Source organism: Phascolarctos cinereus, unplaced genomic scaffold (assembly GCF_003287225.1).
Source record: "Phascolarctos cinereus isolate Bilbo 61053 unplaced genomic scaffold, phaCin_HiC Scaffold_4;HRSCAF=312, whole genome shotgun sequence".
NCBI classification, from domain to species: Eukaryota; Metazoa; Chordata; class Mammalia; order Diprotodontia; family Phascolarctidae; genus Phascolarctos; species Phascolarctos cinereus.
Window position 1 is genome coordinate 104,179,554 of NW_027555847.1, and position 25,154 is coordinate 104,204,707.

Below are 25,154 nucleotides of genomic sequence, written 5' to 3' on the forward strand. Positions count from 1 at the left end.
TACAACCTAGACTCTTGCCCTGGATCTGCTTCATGACAGTAGTGAATACTTGTGGCAGGCATGCATCTCCTTGTTTTATGCCTTGATGTTTGATTATCAGAGAGTTACTGAAAATGGTTATTTACTATTACATCTTCTAAGGCAGGTCTACACAACCTGTGGCCCACCAAAGGATTTTGGGTGGTCTACAAAAAATGTAGAGGAAAACATTCTTTGTACATAGAGGAAATCCTCCGGTAGGCCACAAGTGGCCTGCAGGCTGCAGGTTGTGCAGGCTCGTTCTAAAGAATCCTATATAATGTTGATATACAGAAGACACAATGTTATAAAAGGATCTATAAGACAGCACTTTGTTGTACATGATAGGTTTTGTTTTGGTTTTTATTTTTTGTTTTGTAATGAACAAACTATAAGCCTAAAGGATTTTATATTCTCTGTATGCTTTGGTCAACTGAGAGATGGCAGTGACGTGATCACAATTGTTGAATATCTTGCAAAAACCCTCTTGCTCTCTAACATACTTCATAAAGGATGCCCCAAATTTGTGCATAAGTGACCTCCATAAAAATTTTGGTATAGATAAGAATGTAGGCTTACAGATTAATAATACATAATACAGATGATCTCTCAGCAATCTATATGCCAGGCACTGTGCTAAGCATTTTACATTTATTATCTCATTTGATCCTCACAACAACTCCAGGAGGAAGGTGCTATAATTATCCCCATTTTACAGATAAGCAAACTAAGACAAATAGAAATTAAGTGGCTTGCCCAGGATCACATGGTTAGTGTGTAAGGCTGCATTTGAACTCAGTTCTTCTTCCAGGCAAGGTGTTCTGTGCCACTTAGTTCAAGATTTTTTTTCATGACTTTGGTATCTTTGGTTTTTAAGGTACGCTGTATATCAACCGCTCAATGTGCTCACAACTGTGTCTCCTCCAGCACTGATATCCTCTGTATATAGTTGATACAGTCCAGCTGTTTTTCACATTTTTGTTCACTTCAGTGACATTTCTACCTCCTCTCCAAGGGAGAGTGATGTTATGATCCAAGCACGGTGGTTCAACTATTCATGATGAAGAAAGAGAGAGACAGAGACAGAGAGTATATGCTAAAATGGTTTCTGCAATCTTTTCCTTCTTCCATTTGTAGTCCTCTTTCTATTTTCATTCATGAATGTCCTTCAGATGACTGTTTACGTAGTTGGGTATCTTACTAGACTTTTTAAAAACTGGTTTTATTCTACTTTTTCCTCTGCTTTATAACATAATATTGCCTATAACTGTCCATCATCCTTCTTCACAAGATTTTATAGGCAAGTTTATATTCTGACACAATGTAACTATCTCTTCAGTTCAGCAAGCAAATAAGCTAAGGTGTTTTCCAGACTCTTTTGGTCTCTTGCACAGAAATTTATATGTATATATTATAGATTATATATTTATTTATAATTTATATTAGTTTAACTTCTGAATGAAATTATTACAATCTGTGTTGATGTCATTTCATTACTGATGTCCATTTTCCATTTTCAATAGCTATGTTTAAATAATTCAGGGTTAAACTTTCTTAATTGTAAGCCATATCTTTTTCTCATTCTTATTTTTTATTTTTGTTTATTATAAATCCTCAGTTTACCTCCGCACAGAATGCCAACTCAGGGATAACTCCCATATCAATAAGTCTTTTCCTTCCTGTTGAAATGTAGTCAATTTCATACTTTGTGATATTATGTCCATCACCTAACTTCCTTTTTTTTAATAAAAAATATTCATATATACAGGTGCTAGGATTCTGTATAATATAAAAGTCTTTAGCCTCTCTCATTTTTCTTTTGTATCATGCTTTCCTATATATTTGTCTCCACCATCTCCTTTTTTCCCACCTTTGCACTGAAGTCTTCAAGTATCAACGTATATGTTGATTTGATTTAGACAGTCTTACCAAGACCCTCTTACCAAGAATTTCTCTACCACTTAATTCTCTACAACCAGTGTTGGTCAGTATTTTGTAATTATTTTGGTGGTGTCTTTTTACAGATACTTATTAGTTCTGCAGTACATGGTTTCCCTACCTTCAAGGACCTTACACTCTAACGGGGAAGGATGACACATTAAAGGAAGATGAATGGAGGGAGGCAAGGAAGTACATAGAGTGCAGTCTGGAAAGGAATAAGCAATTACTCCTATAACACATCCACTTACTAGTAACTGAACAAGGCTCTCACATTTAGAGTATCAACAGTCAAATTAATGTCGATTAACAGACTAAAACTGTGATTCTAAGCACTCACTGCCCCCTTTCCCACAATTCTGCAGAAGCAGAAGGATGTTGCACAGTTGTGATGGCCATTTTCTATCTTTCTTTGTTTTATAAGTTAAGAGTTTTTGGTTTAGGGATTCTTTGTTTTGTGTGGCTTCCAACCACACTACTCTATTAGAACGGCTCTTTCCAAGGTTACCAATAAATAAATTTAAAGCCCTTTTCTTCTTCAGCCTGCCCATCCTCTTTTCAGCTTTGGACACTATCAACTATCTCCTCTTCCTGGATATTCTCTTCTCCCTTAGTATCTGACACCACTTTCTCCTGCTTCTCCCCCTGCTCTCTGTCTAAGGGTTCTTAGTTTCTTCTTCTTTAACAGCATATATTTCCTGCCCACTAAGTACTGGGACTCTACCAACCTCTAACCTCAAGGCTCAGAGCCTGACCCTTTTCTTACTCTTAAGCTCTGCCTTAGAGTTATTATCTCTCACATGTTCAATAATCTTCTCTATGCAGATGACTCCCATATCTATCTCTTAATCTTTCTACTGAAGCCCCCAATAACTGCATGTTAGACATTTCTATCTCGAATTTCCATTGACATCTGAATCTCAACAAGTCTAAACAACTCATTAACTTTCCCACTAAACCCATACCTCCTCCAAATTTCCCTTTTTCTATTGAAGGAAATCTTTCTTCTAGTAACTTAGGATTGTAAAGCCATGACACATTCTTGATGCTTACTTCAAGTGAGATATCTATAAAGCATTTAGCACAGTGCCTGACACTGACATGTAAGCGCTTAATAAATGTTGGTTCTCTTCCCTGCCTTCTTCTCCTTCACCTCCCATATACAATCAGCTACCAAATCCTGACAACTATACTTCCACAACATCCTTCAAATCTGTCTTCTCTCTCTCATCACATGGCCAGTATTCTAAATGAGGCCGCTATCATCTCTCACCTGGACTCTCTCTGCTTCAATTTCTTCCTTTTCCTTCTAGATTTCTAGGGGAAGCTATCCAAACTGTTGCAAAAACAATCTTCCTAAGGCACAAACCTGACCACGTCACTCCTCTGCTTAGAATCTTCAGTATGGGGGCAGCTAGGTGGTGCAGCGGATAGAGTGCCAGCCCTGAAGTCAGGAGGACCTGAGTTAAAATCCGGCCTCAGACCAAACACTTGACACTTACTAGCTGTGTGACCCTGGGCTAGTCACTTAACGCCAACTGCCTAAACAAAAAAAAAAAATCTTCAGTATCTCCCTTGTTGCCTCCAGGATAAAATACAAGTCCTTAGCCCAACACTTAAAAACCTCATAATCCAAATTCCTTCTATATTCTTCCTGACATTTTATATTATTCTTGCACACATTCTTCATTTCAGCCAAATTGACCTAGTAATCCCCAATTTGATATTACACTTCCAGTTTCCATTTCTTTGCACCAGGCATCCTTCATATAATCTCTCTTTTCATTTCTGCATTTTGGATCCCATCAAATCTTCCAAGGTTCAGCTGAAGTACCTTCCCTCATCCCAACTGTTAGTGCTTCCTCTCTCCTACCATTTTCTTAAATTCACTTGTCTGTGTACATGATACAATCCACCCACTTCTCAGTAGACTGTAAAAAGGGATTATTGTTTTTGTTTTTGCCAGAGTACCTTGTACATAGCAGGTGTTTAATAAACGCTTGTCTCAGTGGTTTTTTCAAAGCCCAGATCAAATCGTACCTTCCCTAAGTTCTCAGAATTGTTCAGCCAACACCGATCTCTCTTCTTTAAAATTCTTCAGCAGCTATAAACTATGTTACCTGATTTAATACTATTTTAAAACTATTTTTTATAAAGCCACCATGAAATGTTGTGAAAGAATCCAAACTTGAACAACTGATGGGTATGGAATATTGCATATGCTGGAAGACACAGAAAAGGTGCCGCTGTGAGTTTGTTAAACTGTCTTCTTCCCACTTTTTAAAATTTTTGTTTCAAGGAATGGCTCACCAGGTAGGGGAGGCAAAGGGATGTATTTGGAATTTAATGTGGTACAAAAACAAAAGACATTGATAAAAAGAAAAGAGGACTTGAAAGAAGGGATAATTTGGATAGGCCAAGCACTGGGAAGGATAGTGCAGGGTACTTGCAGTGATACAGTTACCACTGGAGTTGCAGATAAGAGTTTAAATTAATACTTCTAATTATTTCTGCTTCTATCATTAACACTGTAGTTACCTAAGATGAATTGTATACAAGGCTGACAAGAAACTGATCTGGATGAAATTATCAGAATTGCTTAATAGCAAAAGTGAAGTGTATAAGCAGTATCACTACAAGGGGCAGCTAGGTGGCACAGCAGATAGAGCTCTGGCCTTGGGGTCAAGAGGACTTGAGTTCAAGTCCTGTCTTAGACATACAACACATGACACTTATTAGCTGTGTGACCCTGGGCAAGTCACTTAACCCCGATTGCCTAGCAAAAATTAAAATAAATTTTTTTTTAAAAAAGAAGTATCACTACATCACTAGGCAATAAGTCAAACATACACTTAGATTACAGTCAGCAAAGAGACAATTTTTTTAATATTACTAGTTAGTAATTTATATATTTTTCTAATAAAAACTAACAAAATCAATAAAATCTGAAGAACTTTCTCTAAATATCTGTTTAATGTGGTGAATCATGTTCTCCACTACAAGATAAAACTGCTCTAGTTTAGAACTACGCCCAAAGGGCTATAAAAATGTGCATACCCTTTGACCCAATAATACTACTTCTGGCTCTGTATCCCAAAGAGATCATAAAAATGGGAAAGGGACCCACAAATACAAAAATATTTATAGCAGCTCTTTTTGTGGTGGCAAAGAATTGGAAATTGAGAGGATGCCTATCAATTGGGGAATGGCTGAACAAGTTGTGGTATATGAATATAATGGAATACTATTGTGCTATAAGAAATGATGAACAGGCTGACTTCAGAAAAACCTGGAAAGACTTGTATGGTCTGATGTTAAGTAAAATGAGCAGAACCAGGAGAATGTTGTACACAGTAATAGCCATGTTGTGCAATGACAAACTTTAGACTTAGGTCTTCTCAGCATTGCAAAGAACATCTCCAAAAGTCTCATGATGGAAAATGCTATTCACATCCAGAGAAAGAACTATGGAGTTTGAATGTAGATCGAAGCATACTATTTGCTATTTTTTCTCCTTCTGTTGTGTTTTGTTTCCTCTTTCTGGTGGTTCCTCCTATTGGTTCTAATTCTTACTTACAACATCACTAATGTGAAATTATGTTTAATAGGAATATATATATAGCATAACGCCATCTTGGGGAGGGAGATGGGAAAGAAAGGGGAGAAAAATTTAAAACTCAAAAGCTTATGGAAGTGACTGCTGATAATTCAAAATAAATTAATAAAAAAAAATTTTAAAAAGAAAAAAAAAGAAATGATGAGCAGGTGGACATCAGAAAAAACCTGGAAAGACTTACATGAACTAATGCTGAGTGAAGTGAGCAGAACCAGGAAAACACTGTACATAGTAACAGCAAACTTGTACGATGACCAACTTTGATAGACTTAGCTCTTCTCAGCAATACAATGATCTAAGATGTAATGCCAAGGACTCATGATGGAAAATGCCATTCACATCCAGAGAAATAACTGTGGAATCCAAATGCAGATCGAAGCATACCATTTTCTCTCTCACTGTCTTTTTTGTTGTTGTTGTTTGTTTTTTCTCATGGTTTTGCTCTTTGGTTCTAATTCTTCTTTATAACATGGCTAATGTGGAAATATGTTTACTATGATTGTACATACATGGCCTATATCAGTTTGCATGCTGTCTTGGGGAAGATGGAGCAGAGGGAAGGGGAGAAAATTTAGAACTCAAAATCTTATAGAAGTAGATGTCGAAAACTAAAACAAATAAATAAAATTTTTTAAAAAGATAAAACTGCTCTCATTCCTATCACTGAATAGAACAGAAGTAGGCAGGAACAAAACCTCTGCAAAGTTTATTTCTGAAGCTGAAGTAAAATTCTAAATCAGAAACAGGTTGAAAAGGAAGAATTAGATTTATTAGGCAATACTCCTCAGTTTAAGAAGCCAAACTGCCTAGAGCTACAAGAAGGCAATGTCTATGTTTCTCTCATTTCTGCAATCCAGTCTGAACAGCTGTCACCTCATCCCTTCCCTTGTACCAACCACTTCCTAAAGATCTAAGGACTGCGAAATCTTTTGAGATCAACCAATTTCCCCTACCAAATTTCTAATGGTTCCTGAAAACTACAGATGACAATGCTCAAACACATACAATACAGATTGAGTTTGTAAAGGCAGATTTGAAATTATTAATTTGATTTAATTGATTTGAATAATTTAACTATCAGGTTTTATTTTTCATTAGGGGCAGCTGGTGGTGTAATGGATAGAGTGCTGAAGTCAGGAAGATGCACCTTCCTGAATTTGAATCTAGCTTCAAACATTTACTAGCAGTGTGACCCTGGGCAAATCATTTAACCCTGTCTGCCTCAGTTTCCTCATCTTTAAAATCAGCTGGAAAAGGAAACCACAGTATCTTTGCCATGAAACTCTAAATGGGGTCATGAAATTTTGGACACAACTGAAAAAAATTGAACATTTTACATTATTTTAGTAATTTAATCAAGATCCTTTACTTGAGTTATGCCTACATAAATTCTTAAATAGCATCACACATCACATACAACGAATTAAGCTACTAATGAACAAAGAACCAGAAATTCATTAAGGATTTCATTGCTTCCCAAAGATAGCACTTCTCAAACCTAAACATGCTAAATCTAAATTTCTAATCTTGGTCTCTCATTCACCATTCTGACTCACTTTTTTATTGTTTTTAGTTTTTTCTTTCTCATGGTTTTTCTCTTTTGTTCTGATTCTTTCTTTTACAACATGACTAATGTGGAAATATGTTTAACATGATTGTACATGTATAACCTACTGTCAGACTCTTGCTGTCTTGGAGAGAGGGGAGAAAAGGAAGGGAGGGAGAAAAATTTGCAACTCAAAATCTTACAAAAATTAATGTTGAAAACTATCTTTATGTGTAATTGGAAAAAAATAAAATACTATTAAGTGCAAAAAAAAAAAACAGGTTCCCTTCTCTCCAAATAGGATCCCTTCTCTCTACTGACATGGCCACCACCCTAGGTCAGTCCCTCACTAAATCTCACTTGGACTATTACAATAGTTTCCTAATCCATATCTTTGCCTCCATGTCTGTCCCCATTCCAACCCATCCTGCACACTCTGACCAAAGTGACTTGCCTAAAGCACAGATGTGACCATGTCACCTTCCCCTTCTCAATAAATTCCAGTTGCTGCCTATTATCCCTAGGATGAAACATAAATTTGTCTCTGGCATTTAAAGCTCCTCACAATCTGGCCCATTCCTATTTCCCAGTTTTCCTGTACTTTCCTGTACTCCATGTACCTTCTGCCCCCTGCTACTTCTCCCTCTGATGGGCTGGTTCCATCCAGAACCTCCATTTTAAGATGCCTGGGCCAACCCAAGCTGCACTATGACTCTCCAGTAATTTCTCTACAATACCTAACTCTGGGTACTTTCATCTCTTCCACCTACCCCTTTTCAGCTGCCTTCCCCCATTAGAATATAAGCACTCTGAGGACAAGGATTGTCTTCCTTTCTGCTTGTATTTGTATTCTCAGTGATTAGCACACTGCCTATGGCATAGTAAATGCTTAATAAATGCTTATTGACTCAACTTGATATATCACTTAAGGTTACTAAGGAATCTATTTATCAACCTGACATAAATAATGGAAAGGTATGCCATCCTGAGGCAAGTATATGGGACATGACAAAGAACCTCCAAAGAGTTGTCAAATTTAATGTTTACTACAATCTTCAAGATCAATCAAATAGGGAATGAATGAATCAAGTAGGGTCAAATGATACAATCTGAAGGAACCTACAACGTATTGCTAAGAATTTTGAAGTTCTAGGCAAAAAATAAAATAAAATTGAGACCTTAGGAGCATAAGTAATATATTATCATTGTTGTGGTAGGTGATTAAAAAGAGAAGAACAGATATGGAAAACCAAAAAGTGTTAGTTAAAAAGATGGTATCTGATACTAAGCTGCAGTTACCTACAGGACATCCACTTCAAGATGTCTAATAGTAAGTTAATGTTGTGGAACTAGAACTGAGGAGAGAGACTAAGGTTAGGCAGACATGAAGATCTGGAAATCATCAGCACAGAGATGAAAATTGAACCTACGGAAGCCCAAAAGATCATTAAATAAAAGAGTATAAGAAAAAAGAAAGAGAGAGAGCAGAGGATCAAGGACAGTGCCTTGCAGGACATCCTCAATTATCATGATATGAAGAATCAACAAAGGAGAAGGAGAAGGAGCAGTCCCACAGGTAAAAGGGAAACCGAGAGAGATCAAAAAGCATGAGCATTGACAAAAGGACATTAGTTGTACAATTAAGAGATCTTCAGTAGCTTTCGAGAAAGCAATTTCAGTTTAAAAATGAGATCTGAAGCCAGATTTCAGATGATTTAGAATACAGTGTGAGGCGTATACCACATTCCTATCAAATGCAGAAAGTTTTTTCAAGGAGTTTAACTGAAAAAGGGAGAAGAGATAAAGAATAAATTGTTAGCAGACATGATAGGATCTAGATGGAGGTTTTTTTCTGAGATTGGGGAGATTTGGCCATGTTTGTAGGCAACAAAGAAGAAGCCAATGGAAAGGAAGAGACTGAAGATTAGACAAAGAGTGGGGATGATAGTAAGGGCAGTCTACTGAAGACAGGAGGGTTGTGTGATCAAGAGTTAACATAGAGGAATTTGTCTTGGTTAAGGGGAAAGGCTGCCTCTTCTGAAGAACCTGGAGTGAAAAGAGTATAGTGTGGGATGACATCTGAGTATTATGAGATAAAGAGGAGAGAAGAAAGATATCTGGGTGAATGGCCTCAACTTTTTTGGTGAAATATGAGGTGAGATGCTAAGAATAGCTGGAGGAAAAAAAAAATAAGAATTTGGTTCTGGATGTGCTGTGTTACATTTCCAACTCTGGCCTCTATTGTTTTCCTACATCTTTAGAAGAATGAAATTATCATTAAGGCAAGTTACAGATTTATTAGCTTCTCTTACATTGACACAGAATAAGCTCTTGGTAGCAGATGGCAGGTATAGCTGAAGTCTCCTGACATTAATTATGACCTAATTCTGAACCAAATTTCTCTCTCAGACTTTTCACCTAATTCTTCTTCCCTTCCTAGTCTATAGTTTGTAGTATGCTCCACAACAGTTTTGCTTCTGTTTCCACTCTACTTATCCTTAACAAAATGTTCTTATGATATGGGAGAAATCTTGACAGATTTCTAGATCTCTTGATATCTGCATATATTCTTGATAGATAATGCTACTCCACACTCCCTTCCTTCCTTATCCTTTTAAATAAGATATATGTCCATCCAGAACCAAATTCTTTTTTATGAATTTGACCCTTTCAAGACTCAGCTGTTATTGGCCATTCAATGAGAGCCACAGTGATTTAGGTTTAAAGTCAGAGTTAAGTATCTCCACTTAAACACAAAGGCTTTCTTAAAGCCTGTTTTTTCAGGGCTATATTTCAAGAAATCACAAGTGAAAACTGTACAGGACAAAAAATAAACTGTCCCAGCTTTTTGAAAAAGAGAAAAATAATGAAGATAAAAACAAATAGAATTTGGTTTAATTTTTTTTTTAATCTTGGCCCTAAGCCCCAAAATGTCTTACAAAATATATGACTGGGTAGCTAGGTGGCACAGAATATCAACAGAGCACTCACTTGGTTTCAGAAAGACTCATTTTCATGAGTTCAAATCTGGTCTCAGACATTTACTAGCTACGTGACCCTGGTCAAGTCACTTAACCCTGTCTGGCTCAGTTTTCTCATCTGTAAAATGAGCTGGAGTAGGAAATGGCAAACCACTCCAGTTATCTCTGCCAAGAAAACTCAAATGAAGTCATTAAGAATCAGACACAACTGAAGAACAACAACAAAGAAGCTATGTGACTATGGTTAAGTCACTTAACCTCTACATGCCTCAAGTAACTCTTGAGGACTAAGTCATAATAAATTAAATATACATTAATATAGCATAAATTATGTATGTAAATAATGAGAGGAAAAGAAATATGAACTGAACAGATCACTTCAAGGGTAATAAGCATGCTGCCAGCACAATTAAGTTAGTAGTTTCAAAACCATATATCTCATTTTTTTAAACCATCCAAAGTATTTTTTTTAAATAGATGATCTACTTTATAAATATTTTACTACTTCTCTTTATCCAAGAAAAATCTATACCAGCACTGCCCTTTTAACAGCAACTGTCCCACACATGCTATTTTAAGTACAAAAGAAGCTGGTTTTTTGCTGATTTGTTTAAAGTATGTTATGCTATCTAAAAAAAGAACCTCATTTTCTTCTTTACAAAGAGTATGGGAAAATCTAAAACATGAGTCACTGGTAGTACAGTTAATACAAATTACTTATAATGAATCTAAATTATAACAGATTTTAGAATAAAATATTTGACCATGACAAAACAGAAACGTATATTCTAAAACAAGAAGAATCTGGGCTATCATAATTACATGTACCTCTCAAACCGCTGTTACCATTTATTCCCCTACTTTGTAAGAACTAAAATTTCTCCAAATTAATAATTCATTTTCTCATATTAAAGAAGCAAAGAGAACTGAAAACTATGCTGCTTAGCACAATATGTACTTTCAATAAGATCTAAATGTTTTCTAAATCATGTATGTATTTGTCATCTCCCCTGTGGTTACTGTTTATTCATTTTATCTGTATCCGCAGATCCTAGTAAATAGTAGACTCTTAATACTTGCTGATTGACTGACCAAAATTTCATTAAACCACTTGTCCCAATACTTTGAGAATATATTTTAACATTCTAGTTACAGAAATCCTTCCACGAACAAAGATGATACACAAAGATGTCATTAATTTGTAGAAATCATTCAGAAAGCATAAGGATTTCAGTATGTCAGAAACGAGGACTTATGATATGAAAACATAACACTAACAAAAATAAAGCCAATCTGAAGTAATGCTATGACTAAAACTTATTCACGTTATAATTATTAAATTCTAAATACTAATACTGGATCCTCACTCATGCTTAAGGGGAAAGGAGAGCAGGGATATTAAATAGAGAATAATTTAGTTCTCTAAGTGACAGCTGGATAGCACAGGGACAGAGCACTAGGCCTGTAGTTAGCAAGACCTGAGTTCAAATTCAGCCTTGAATACTCATTAGCTATATGACCTTGAGCAAGTCACTTAAACTCCATTTGCCTCTGTTTTCTTCAACTATAAAATGGTGGCGATGATAGTGCCTACTTTGTAGTATTGTAAGGATCAAATGAGATATCTGTAAAGTGCCTAGCACAGTAGTACCTGGCGCTACAAAACTGCTTACCCCTTTCCCCTTCTTTATTACTAGGGACCACAATGACTACTACAAAAACAGTCCTGAGTTTATGAAAGAAGGAAGGGTGACAAACAGGCACTTCCTGTTTCTTTTGCCTTATCAGAGTCAAATTTGTATCATGTCTACATGTGTCCATCACAGGAACAGGACTATAAGTTCCTGGTGGTAGAGGTCTGGTTTTAATTTATCTCTGTACCTCTCCCAGCCCCTTGCACACAGTTGACTGTACAGAGCAGACACTAAGTAGGTGGTGGCTGAATTAATGTTGTTATGTTAACCACAAATGACTGACATAAATTCCTTTCACCAACTGCCACCACTGGACAGGCAAGCAGGCCTAGGAAAAGCAGCATGACATCCGGAGGCAGGAGGAAGACGTGGGATACTCAAACCACTCGATTCCCCTCAGACCCCAAACAGGGAAACCCAGGACCCAGCAGCCAAAAACCCCTGGGATAGCAGAGCCCTACACAGCATCTATGCTGGCATAGATGTCAGAAGACAAACACATTAATATTCTGTTGGCAGAGTGACAAAATCATTACAAGCCATGCTGGAAAACAATTTGGAATTATGTGAGAAAAATAACCAACCCGTTCATATCCTTTAACCTAGCCAAAACGTTACTGGGCATATACTCCCAGGAAGTAAGAGAGAAAGAAAGGTCCCTTATATGCCAAAATACGTACAAGCAAGCAGGACAATATTGGCACTGTATTAAATTACATGCTTTTTTTTAAAAATTAGTTGCATTTAATAGAGTCACAATTTCACATACAACCCTCTTTTTCTGTCCTCTGTATATGGAAGTATTCATGCTTGCTATTTAAATCCATAATTATTAAAAAAAGAAAAAAATTTTAAAAGATAACTCAAAGATTTTGTATGGCTACAACAGTATACACATGTGTCAGTAGTCATTGATGTTCTTCATCTTACCTTTTTTAATATCAATAAAGTCAAAGATTTGTTCCACAACTTTGGTATCTTCCTCTCCTTCAGATACCTTATATAAAAATCCTTCAATACACTCACAATTGTGCTGCCTCCAGCACAGGTCTCTTCAATATTTGGTCTAGTCTGGCTGCTTTTCCAGTCTTTGTTCTCTTTAGTAGCTGCTACATATCACTACAGATCACTGTCATCATAGTAATAGTAATATTAACATTGATGACATTTATGTAGTACTTTAAAGTTTACAAAGCACTTTACAACTATCTCATTTTATCCCTCACCTATGAATTATTTTACATTGCAACTGAGAAGCAATTTGGCATAGAATGAATAGAGTAGTCAAATTAAGATTGACCCGCCAAGGCCCAACTCAACTGCCTTTCCTCATCACTAAGGCTGAAAATGAACCTTCAAACCCCTGAATTAATCTAAAGCGCTTTGAAGCTTTCCTTTAACTCTATCATTCTGCTCTATATGGTACTCATCTACGCAAATGTCACATTCTCCCAGCTAAAAGGTAAGCCTTTTGAAGTCAAGGCCTGTCGTTTTGCATATTAAGTGCAGAGCACACAGCCTGGCACATATAATAGGCTTGCTGAATAATAAAGTGTTTGCTGAATTGAATTTTTCCTGCCTCCATCCTTTGTTCTCATTGAGACCTCCAGTCTCTATGCCCTCAATATTTTCTTAAAATCATTATTCCTACTCTGACTTCACTTTCATCAACTCTTAAAAGAGAGAAAGAATGAAACCAATGAATTGGGCATGTAACTAAAAAAATTTAGTAAAGAAAATTTTTTTAAATCACGGGAAAAAATTCCTGAATAGTTGGATTTCCAAATGAATTCTATCAAAATGCTAGCAAATGTTAAAAGAATGCTTAAGTCCAATACTAACAGTTTGCAAAAAAAAGGGGAAAATAAAGGATCCTACCAAATTGCTTCTATGACCCAAATGTAATCTTGATACTTAAAGCAGGCAGAAACAAACAAAAATCTACAAGCCAACACTGTTAATGAATACTAATGCAGAAAAAATAAATAAAATATTGGCAGAGGCTACAACAACATATCAAAAAGATTACACACTGTGACGAGTTTGGGTTAATAACAAGAGTGCATGGCTGTTTCAATACTAGGGAAAACTATATAATAAACCATATTAATAAGAAAAATAATAGAAGTACAGTATTATATTAATATAATAAATAGATAACAGAAAAGGCTTTTGACAAGACACATTTTTATTAAAAACACTAAAAGCAAAGGAATAAGTAAGCCCTTCCTTAACATAAGCAGTATATATCTTTTAAAACCAAGCATTAACATTATAATCTTCCCAATAATAACAATAGTAACAACAATAATAACTAGCATGTCCAAAACACTTTGCAAATGTTATTTCATCTTGCAAAATAATAGGAAATAAGTACTAAGTGCCTAACAACCTTGGAAAGCAGAGGCTATTATTATCTCCATTTTAGAGATAAGAAAACTGAGAGAGAGTGGTTAAGTGATTTGCACAGGTCACACAGTGACTGAGGCCACATCAGAATTCTTCCTAACTCCAAGATCAAAAAGATAAAGCAAGAATGTCCATTATCAAGTATTTACTTGACTTTAGCTATAGGTACAAGCTAAAGCAATAACATAAGAAAAAGAAATAAAGGCATACGTGAAGAAAACAAAATCATTTTTGGAGATAATATGATAGTCTACTTAGAGAAACTGATTCAACTAAAACAATTAACTGAAACAATAACTTCAGTAAAATAGCAGGACATAAAATAAATCCATGTCTAAGTCATCAACTCTTCTGTATATTACCATCAAAACTCAGAAGGAAGACACAAATTCCATTCAAAATAACAACAAAATATTACAAACACAAAAAAGACAATATAAAATATTTGAAGTTCATCTAACAAGACACACACACACATACACACACCAGTCAGTCAACAACCATTTATTAAGTACCTACTAGGTGCCAGGAACTGTGTTAAGTGCTGAGGACACAAAGAAAAGCAAGGAGCTTACAGTCTACAGACAACATGTAAATAACCATGCACAAACAACACCTGTGTATGTATATCTATGTATATCTATACATATGTGCATATATGTATATCTCTACATGTGTGTGTATATTAGTCAGTAAACTTTTATTAAGCACCTACTATGCACCAGGAAGTGTACTAAGCCCTGGGGATACAAAAAGAGCCAAAAGGCAGTCCCTGCCCTCAAGAAGTTCACCATCTAATTGAGGAGACAACAAGCAAACAAATATGTATAAATAAGCTATACACAGGAAATGATTAAGAGAGCGAAGATGCCCTTAAGAGGGTTTGGTAGAAGATGGAATTTTGGTTGAGATTTAAAGAAAGCCAGAAGAAGATGAGGAGGGAGGGCACGCCAAGAAAGAGGAACAGCCAGAGAAAATGCCAAAAGCCAAGGGATACAATGTCTTATTCATGGAACCACCAGAAGCTCGCTGTTGCTGGATCAAGCATATGTGTCAAGGAGTAAGGTATAAGGAAACTAGAAAGTAGGAAGGGGATGGCTTTGAATGCCAAAGAGAGAATTCTGTATTTAATCCTGGAGGCGAAGGGGCCACATGGTCAGACCTGTGCTTTAGGAAAATCACTTTGGGAGCTGAATAGAGGATGGATTGGAGTGGGGAGAGACTAGAGGTAGGCAGAGCCACCAGGCTATTTCAATAGCCCAAGTACATGACAAGGCATGCACTAGAGTAGTGGCAGTATCAGAGGAGAAAAAGGGGCATATTTGAGAGATGTTGCTGAAGTGAAATCAGCAGGCCTTGGGAAGAGATTAAGTATGGCGAGGTGAGACAGAATGAGGAGTGATGACATCTAGATTGCCAGCCTGAATGCCTGGGAGGACAGAGGTACCTTTGCCAGTAAATGGGAAGTTAGGAAGAACACAGGGCTTGGGAGGAAAAATGATGAGTTCCATTTTGGACATGTTGAGTTGAAGATGTGTGAGAGTTTAAGATGGGACACCCAGTTTGAGATGTATGGGCAGTCAGATGAAATAGGAGATTAGGAGAGAATTTAAGGGTGGCTAAACAGATCTAGAATCATCTGCAAGTGAGCTTATTATGATTGAATCCATGGGAACTGACAAGATCACTGAGGGAAAGAGTTTAAAGGGAAAAGAGAAGAAAACGAGACAGAGCCTGAAGGAACACTCAATATCAAATAAAGATCCAACAAAGGAGATTAAGAAGAAAGGTGGTTCAATAGATAGGTGCACAACCAGCAGACAATGTCACAAAAGCCTAGAGAGAAGCATCAAGAAGAGAGTTAATACTGTCAAAGGATGCAGAGAGGTCAAGAAGGCTGAAAGCTGAGAAAAGGCCAGTAGATTTGGCAATTAAGAAATCTTTGGTAACCTTCTAAAAGAGCAGTTTCAGTTGAAAGATGAGGCTGGAAGTCAGACTGCAGGGTTAAGAAGAAAATAAGAAAGGAAGTGGAGATACTAATTTTAAATGGCTTTCAGCCTTCTCCAGGATCAAATATAAAATCCTGTTTGACACTCAAAGCCTTTTTTCACCTGTTTCTCTCCACCTGTCCAGTCTTCTTACACCTTATATTCCTTCCCCTATACCTCCTATGTACTCTTCAAACCAGTAACACTGGCCTCTCCCAACTGATAATCCATCTCCCAACTCTGGGCGACTGTTTCTCCATTCCTGAAATGTTCTCCCTCTTCATCTCGGCTTCCTGACTTTCCTGGCTTCCTTCAAATCTAAAATCTCATCTTTCAACAGAAAGCTCCTCCCCATACCCTTCAATTCTAATGCCTTCTCTCTGTTGATAGCCTGCTGGTAGACCTGCCTAAGCCAGCTAGGTGGCACAGTGAATAGAGTCACTTCACCCATCTGCCTCAGTTTATTCATCTGTAAAATGGGCTTAGGGAAGGAAATCACAAAGCACTCCAGTGTCTGCCAAGAAAACCCCAAATAGGGTCTTGAAGAGTTGGACACAACTGGAAAAAAAAGACTAAACAGCAGATCTGCATACCTCAAAGTCTCTCCCTACTCTATCCAATCCATTCAGCCACTAAATTTATTCTCCTAAAACTCAAGTCAGGGAACCCCACCCCCCACACCCCGCCACACCCCCATCCCTCTCCCAACACATATTCCTTCCCTCAGTGAACTCTAATGCAATAAACTCTAATAACTCCCCACCCCTGCTCTAATGGCTTCCTTGTTGCAGCTAGGAGTAAAATCAAAATCCTGTTTGGCACTCAAAGCCCTTCATAACCTAGCCCCCTCCTACACCTTATACCTTCTTCTTACACCTTATTCCTCAATATGTATTCTCCAATTCAGTGACACTGGCTTCCCAGCTAATCTACAAACAAGATACTGATTCCTAGGCTCCAGGTACTACTCTCTGTGTGGAATGTTCTCCTTCCTCCACTCCCAACTACTGAGCTTCCTGGCTTTTTCTAAGTCCCAACTAAAATCCCACCTCCTACAAGAAGTCTTCCTCAACCCCTGTTATTTCCAGTGCTTCCTCTCTGTTAATTATTTCCTACTTATCCTGTATATAGCTTGCTTTGTATATATCTGTTTGCACGTGGTCTCCCAGGTTAGATTGTAAGCTCCTTGAGGGTAAGGACTGTCTTTTGCTTCTTTTTATACCCCCAGGGCTTAGCACAATGTCTGGAACACCGAAGGTGCTTAATAAATGTTTACTGAATCCAAATGATCATTTCCAATTTATCCTGTATATATCTCATTTGTAAATAATAATAATAGCTAGCATTTATATACAGCCTATTACATCCCAGGCACTGGGCAAGCCCTTTACAAATATTATCTCACTTGAGCCTCACAACAATCTTGGAAGGTAAGTGTAATTATTATACCCATTTTACAGATAAGGAAATTGAGGCAAAGAGAAGCTAAGTGACTTGCCTAGGGTCACATAGCTGATAACTGATCTTCAACTCAGTTTTTCCTAACTCCAGGCCTAGAACTCTATCTCCTGCTGCCACCTAGCTGCCTCTACTACTATACAGTGGTTTGCATGTTGTCTCTCCCACTAGATTTCAAGTTCCTTGAGAGCAGAGACTGTCTTTTACCTTTCTGTTGGTATGCTCAGCACTTAGGACATTGCCTGGCACATAGCAGGTATTTAACAATTTACTGATTTGTTGGCAATTATATATGGCCCTCAGCCTTCTCAAAGCATTTAGCCACGAAAGGGAAGACATGGGACGGCAGCTAACAGTATGGGATGACAGCTAGCAGGGACAGATAAAGTGAGGGTTTCTTTGAGGACTGGAGACATAGATGTGTTTAAAGGAAGAAGAGATGTAACCATTAAGTAGATAAGGAGCAACTGAAGATTAGAAAGAGAATGGAGATGATAAAAGGGGCAATCTGATAGTGAAGAAAAGATGGAACGAAATCACTTGTGCACAGAAAACAATTTGCCTTGGCAAGAAAAGCTACCTCTTCATATGAAACAAGGGGGAAGTAAGGCACAGAAGCAAAAGACATTTGAGAGATATAAGATGAAAAAGAGATGATAAATAGGAGTTCTAAGCAAATGTCCACAATTTTTTCAGTAAAGTTTTTCTCCCAATTTTCCACCAGTTCAACTGATTTTGGACATCTTTGGACCTCTCCATCTGCCTTCCTTCCCCAGGAAAAGGCATCACTGGGAAATCTCATTATGCTGCAAGATTGAATCTGCCTGGTCTTCACATCTCTTCGGTGCCCTCTGCCCCTCTGACTGGACCCTTTGACTACAGTGAGGGCATAGGCTTCAAGGCCTCTACTTAAAGAGGAGGCTCAGCACAGTTTTCCTCCTGATTTCCCACTAGCTCCACTGCTTTAGTACTTCTCTACTCCCCATAATCTTTCCCCGGTCTCCTTCAATTCCTTTAATGTGCTGTCTTTCCCCATTAGATTATAAACCCCTACAAGGCAGGGACTCTTTGTTTCTGCCCTCAAGGAGCTTACAATCTAAGGTGGGAGACCACATGCAGATACATACAAAGCAAGCTATATACAGGAGGGGAGGTTCCACTTATACTTACATTTCCACACCTTAGCATAGTGCCTGGCACATAGTAGGCTCTTAATAAATGTTTATTGACTCTGACTGAAATATAAGGCAAATTCTCAGCTGAAAGAGCAAGGGGAAGAAAAGCCAAAGGAGGTATGAAGAAGGAAGAAAAGGTTTGCAGAAGACATACTGGAGAAATCCTGCAAATCAGATAGTAATTCAAACTCTACAATTCTAACTTTTGCTTTCAGACTGTTATTTTAAAAACTTACAGAACTTTCAGAGTTGCAAACTGCCCTATAACTTCTTGAATATTTTAAGAGATGTCTTTTTTTTAAGTGAAGATAAAAAATTTCAAGCACACTTCTGATTTGCAATTGTCAACTGTGAACCTTGTGTCTCAGCTTTTAAATGCTTTACAAGAACATGACTTTAACACTGGGCAAAACTTCAGATCCTTAGATTGCAACAGAAACATTGCAGCCACACATTCTGGCTGTAGGTCACTTAGCCACCTGTCTTAAATCATATCAGAGGCAGCAAGCCCTTCCCCACAGGCAAGGGCCAAGACTGCATGTGTTTCCTGGACGGCCGCAGTTAATTATACACAGACCGGTACACAACACCCCATTTGTCAGTGGTGCTCCTTACCCATTTCAAGAACGTATCCATTAAGCACCACGTATGGGCAAGATTCTATGTTTGACCCTGAGAAGAGGGGGGAAATGGAGGGGGCCCCAAAGAGTGGGAGGAGGACCTATATTATCCGTACAGTTTACTTCCTGGTAGGAAACAACTCTACCGATAAAATCGCTAACCCTTCTACTGCCTCATTAAGATATGGAAAGGGTTTTACAAACATTGCCAGATTTTACGCTCACAACCTGGGGAGTGCAGACAGATATAATCACAGTCGCCAGTTCCAGGTCGCTCATTCTGAGAGTGCTAAGCACAGGTAACAAGGGCCAGGGAAAGGGGGCGTGGGTCAGGAGAGGCGTTAGGGGGAAAGTGAGGCGGAGAGCGACGCCTCCCCCGGGCAGAGTGAGGCACTGGGGGCCGGTCCGCGTCCCCCCGCAGGCAGCCCCTCGCCCTGGGGGTCCCGGGCTCCTCCCAGCCAAGGGGACTCACCGTGCTGCTGCCTCAGTGTCATCACAGACACCAGGTAGTGGGCGATATCGAAGAAAGGGAACATGGGGACCCGGGAAAAGGTGAGGGTCACCTCCTCCCACACGTACTCCATGGCGAAAGCGGAGAGTCCTCCGCACATCCGCGGGGCTTGGGTTCCAGCTCCAGCGGTCCGCTCCGCTCCGATGGGGGCGTTCCTCCGCCGCCCGCCCCCTCCTCAGCTCACCCACTAGAGCGCTCCGCGCCTGCGCTCAATGCCCCACTGGCCCGTAGGGGGAGGGGTGGAGAAGGGGAATCCGGGGGCGGGGCGGAGGCCTGGCGCACGGACGGGGGCGGGACGCCAACAGTCGCAGAAGGCGGTTGGCCAGGCTAGATAGGCCCGCCTCCTCCCTCCCCTACCCCCGTGGCCACATAAGGTCAGGGCAGCGGGAGGCAGTTGTCGCTGGGCGGAGTGACTTTAGCTGTTCTTGGAGGTTCCAGGTCCCGAAGTGGGAGACCTCCCCCACCCCACCTGGTCCAGAACTGGAAACGCCCTGAGAGCCGACTTTCTAGTGTTACACTCCGTGATTCAACGCCCTACACCCTCCTACACACCTGCACCGCGCCACACACACGCCGGGCCTTAGAAGTCTGCGGATAATTGAGGCGCCCAGTGGCGCCGTCTCACTGGCTTTGCACTGGGGAATCTGGCCCGAAGCCGGGGCCGGGGCGACCTAAGTCTCTGGCTGTCTGCCTCGGTTCCCTCCCTCCTGGGAGCCCTGATTAGAATGATTTCCCATTTCAAAACTGCCCCTCTAGAGTCCAGAGTTCCGTGCAGAGATTTACTTTCATTCAGTTCATCCGCAGATGTATTACCACTGTGTGAAGAGTCAAGAAGCATTTATTAAGTGACTGCTGTGTGCAAAGCCCCTTTTGTGCTAAGAAAGAAAAACCCCAAACAGGCCCTGCTTGCAAGGGGCTCAGTCTTTTGTGCTTAGCTTTGGAGGAGTTTCAAAGTTTAGAATGAGACTGGTTCTCTTGCCCTCAGGGAGCTTGGTCTCCAGTAGAGACACAATCAAATCAAATTAACAAGCATTTATTAAGATATTAATGTAATATAATTACTCTGGGCCAAGCACTATGCTAAGCACTGGGGATACAGAAGAATAGCAAAAGAACAGGCTCAGTTCCCGCAGTGCACACAGTCTAATGGGAGAGAGCACACGCAAACTACGTAGAAGCCGAATAAACTGGATATAATCTCAAAGGCAAGGAACTGAATTTAAGCGAAAGGCTTGTTGCAGAAGGTGGGACTTCAAATAAAACTTGAAGGAAACCAGGGGGCGATGATGAGGAGGGAGAGAAGTTCAGGCAGCCCGTGAAAATGCCACGCAGTCCGAAGATACGGTGTCTCTTGCTAGGAATAGAATTTAAAGTTTGCAAAGCATTTTACACGAGTTGTCTTATTTGATCTTCATGACAGCCCTGTGAGGAAGATGCTATTATTATCCCCAAGAAATTTACATTTTTTGCTCAGGGTCACATCCTAGTAAGTGTACTGGCTCTGATCTTTATTGCTCCAGGTCCCCAGCACTCACCACAGAAACAAGTGATTCCTTAGCAAGTGAGAAGATAAGAGAATTCCTTTGAAAGAAGGCTTCTCTCTCTCTCTCTCTCTCTCTCTCTCTCTCTCTCTCTCTCTCTCTCTCTCTCTCTCTCTCTCACTCTCCCTTTCTGTGTCTCTTTCTGTCTCTCTCTCACATACGTACATACACATAACGCACACACACATATCTCTGCCCCTACCAAGAGACTGTTTTCTTGAGTGCTATTATAAACAAAGCATATAAAAATGGAGAGGCATTCAGAATGTAAATAGGCAAAAGTTAAAGCCTTTCCTAAGTTAGTACAATGTATTTGTGATCCTCCTTAGTTCTAGTACCTTCCCTCTACTGATTATCTCTAATTTATCCTGTATCTTGTTTGTACAGAGATTACTTTCATGTAGTCTTTCTCATTAGACAGTCACTTCCCTTGCGCTTTCCTTGTATCCCCACTGCTTAGCCCAGTGTCTGGCCCAGAAAAGGTGTTTAATACATGCTTGTTGACTGGCTATTTGATTTATATTTGACACCTCGTTTTATTGGATCAACCAAATAGGTTTTGATACTTTGAGGTTGGTTTTGCAATTTTCTTTGTTTTTAATACTGTATTGTGGATTTAAGAATTATACCTGGAAGTCATTTAAATCCTAAAATAAATTGTAATAATTAAATGTCAAAAACATTTGTTTCATACAAACATGGAACCATAGGATCATAGATTTAGGACTAGAAGGAACCCCAAGGACCATCTAGTCCAACACCCTTATCTTACTGAAACCCAGAGAGATTAAGGGATTTTCCCATGGTCACACCATCCCTATTAAATTTCAAACTCCTGAACTTGGATTCAAAAATTCAGCCGCCTAAGTACACAGAATATGGGAAATGTTTAATTGCAGCTCATGTCCATGTGCCTGGGCACATCAATGATTTGAAAAGGTCAAAGTGTGTCGAGTGACACTGCTCTATGTGGGAAAAGCCTAGAAATTTTAGTGCAAGGTTCAACGTAAGTAACTTAAGTGTAACAGGACAGTCAAATAAGGTAATACAAACTTTTACTTCATGAATAGAAAAGTAGTATTCAGAATAAAGGAAGTTAGTAATTATGCCGCACCCTACTCTGGTCAGACTATGTTTTATAGCATAGTATTCACTCCCAGATCAGGGGGATACATCCTAGGAAGTACATTAATAAGTTGAAATAAGTTTTGGAGATTCTACACTTCTATATTTACATAAAGGTAATAGTTGTGAGGTTCCTATGACCTCACTTTCTCCTTGACATATATTACAATTACATGACTTCTTTATTCACTTTTTAATAGTATTTTATTTTTTCCAATTACATGTAAAACCAGTTTTTAACATTCATTTTTTTATAAAATTTTGAGTTCCAAATTTTTTCACTCCTTCTTTACCCTCCTCTCTACCTAAAACAGTAAGGAATTTGAAATAGGTTATATATGTGGAATCATGTAAAACCTATTTCCATATTAGTCATGATGTAAAAGAAGAAAAAGTATGCAAAACAATTACAGTTTGCAAAAGGAAGAAACTACAAAAAAAATAAAGTGAAAATAGTATGCTTCAATTTGCATTCAGATTCCATCAGTTCTTTCTCCAGATGTGGACAGCATTTTCCATCATGCCTTTGGTCTTGTCTTGGATCATTGTATTGCTGAGAAGAGCTAAGACAATCAGTCTTCATTCACTTTAATTGTGTGGAGTTAAAAACTAAAAAATCATTCAAGTTATTCACTTTTTAAAAGTAGATCCCTCATTTATTGATCTATAATAAACGTTATTTAATAAAAAAAACTTCCTTGATGACCCTCTGGGTGAGGTGAGGATGTTGATGGTGGATTGGCTGAGGGATCCGGTTGCACCAGAAGAGAGATTTGTAAAGTGCTTACACAGTGTCTGGCACATAGCAGGCACTTCATAAATGCTTGTTTCCTTCCCTCCTTCCTTCCTCCCTTCATTTAGCCTGGAAATTAGGAAACAGGAAAATGGGTTCTCTGACTTTAGGTAATAGAAAAGTCTATCCCATGAAAGAGGGATTCAGCTGGCCCTATTGGCCTCAGGAATAACATAAACCTAGGAAGGATAACTAAGGCTAGGTTGCAGAATAAAGATACGATAAGATCTGAGGAGGTTAGAATACCCTGCCAGGTTTAATTAAATGAACTTCAATAAGGTGAAGGGTAGGCCTGGGTTTAGAATGAATGCCAGCCTGTCAAGTACAAGGTGTGTGGTAGTATGCTACTCAGCTACGCAGTAATTCATCTGAAAAAGATCTGGGCATTTCAGTGAATTGTCAACTCCCTATCAGTTAAAAGTATATGGCGGCCCAAATAACTAATGCGATCTTAGGTTAAATTAAAGCCACACAGCACCTAGGGTTGGGGAGGTGATCGTTCCATTGTACTTTGGCTTAGTTAAACTACATCTGGAGTCCTGTGTTGGATTCCAAGCACCACATTTTAGGAAGGATATTGATCAGTTAGAGAGCCTCTCAAAGAGGAGATAAAGGTGATGGAGAGAGTGCCCCGTGATGGGCTAAAGAAATAAGTATCCCTTTGAAGAGGTCATCTTCAAGGACCCCAGGGGCTACAACTGGGAAGAGGGAACAAAAGTTACAAAGAGGCAAGTCGTGGCTTATTGGAAGGGAAAACTACCTAACAATTTAAACTAGCCGAAAGCAAAATGAGTGGAATAGAGACCACTTACCCAAATAAAAACTCAGAGGTATCTCCAGGTAGAAGACAGAAGGTTTTATTCTAGCAAGTCTCCAGGGAGAGTTGGGCATCTCCTACCCAGGGCAGACCGGAGTAGTGAGGTGAAGCTCAAACAACAGCAAGCAGTATAATATAGTCTTAGACAAACCACTCCAAAAAGCCCCCCTCCCCACCTGTTTGTCTCCATCTCTTTATCCTCATTGGCTGAGGCAAGAGACCTCACAGTCTATATTTAGAACCCAAGAGATACATTTTACTCAAAACTAGCTTGGGAGCTAGAGGATTGCCTTATTTGGTAAAGTTAAGACGCAAAACAACAGAGGGGGTGGTTACAAAACAAGGGAGGGGGGTGGGCAGCTAGTGCACAACCCCCTTCCCCAGAAACAAAAGTGAAACTTAGGCCAGCTCATTCTGAAGCCTTACTACATTTATGGAGCATAGCTTACATCTTACATGAGAAACTTTCACTTGTCCCATACACAAAATAAGCTACCTTAGGATTCCTAGGTTTCCCCTCACTAAAAGTTTTCAAACAAAGGTGAAATATTTTGTAGGTATATTGTTGACTTCATTCTTGTTCAGGTTGAGGTTAAACTAGAAATGGTTTCTGAGGTTCCACTCATAGGAATTCACAGTACCTCATCTGGAAGGAACCTCTCCTTTATCTCCTCAGTTTCTTTATTTTTTTAAATTTATTTATTTATTTTTAGTTTTCAACAATCACTTCCATAGGCTTTTGAGTTTTAAATTTTCTCCTCCTTCCTCCCCACCTCCCTCCCCAAGACAGTGTGCAATATAATACAGGCTTACATATACATGTCTTTTAAACATATTTTCACATTATTCATGTTGTGAAGAATTAGAACCGATAGGAGGAAACACCAGAAAGAGGAAACAAAATAAAACAGAGGAAAAAGGAGC

At 38.9% G+C, this 25,154-nt stretch overlaps 1 protein-coding gene across 1 annotated transcript in view; it reads right to left on the reverse strand.

Annotated features, from left to right (window-relative positions):
- TMEM38B (transmembrane protein 38B) overlaps positions 1-20,179 on the reverse strand; it is a 75,524-nt gene extending 55,345 nt beyond the window's left edge. The window contains exon 1 of the mRNA XM_021002246.2: positions 19,916-20,179. Coding sequence (XP_020857905.1) covers positions 19,916-20,054 — 139 coding nt within the window. The 5' untranslated portion in view covers positions 20,055-20,179. The remainder of the gene's footprint in view (positions 1-19,915) is intronic.
- Positions 20,180-25,154: the final 4,975 nt, after the last annotated feature.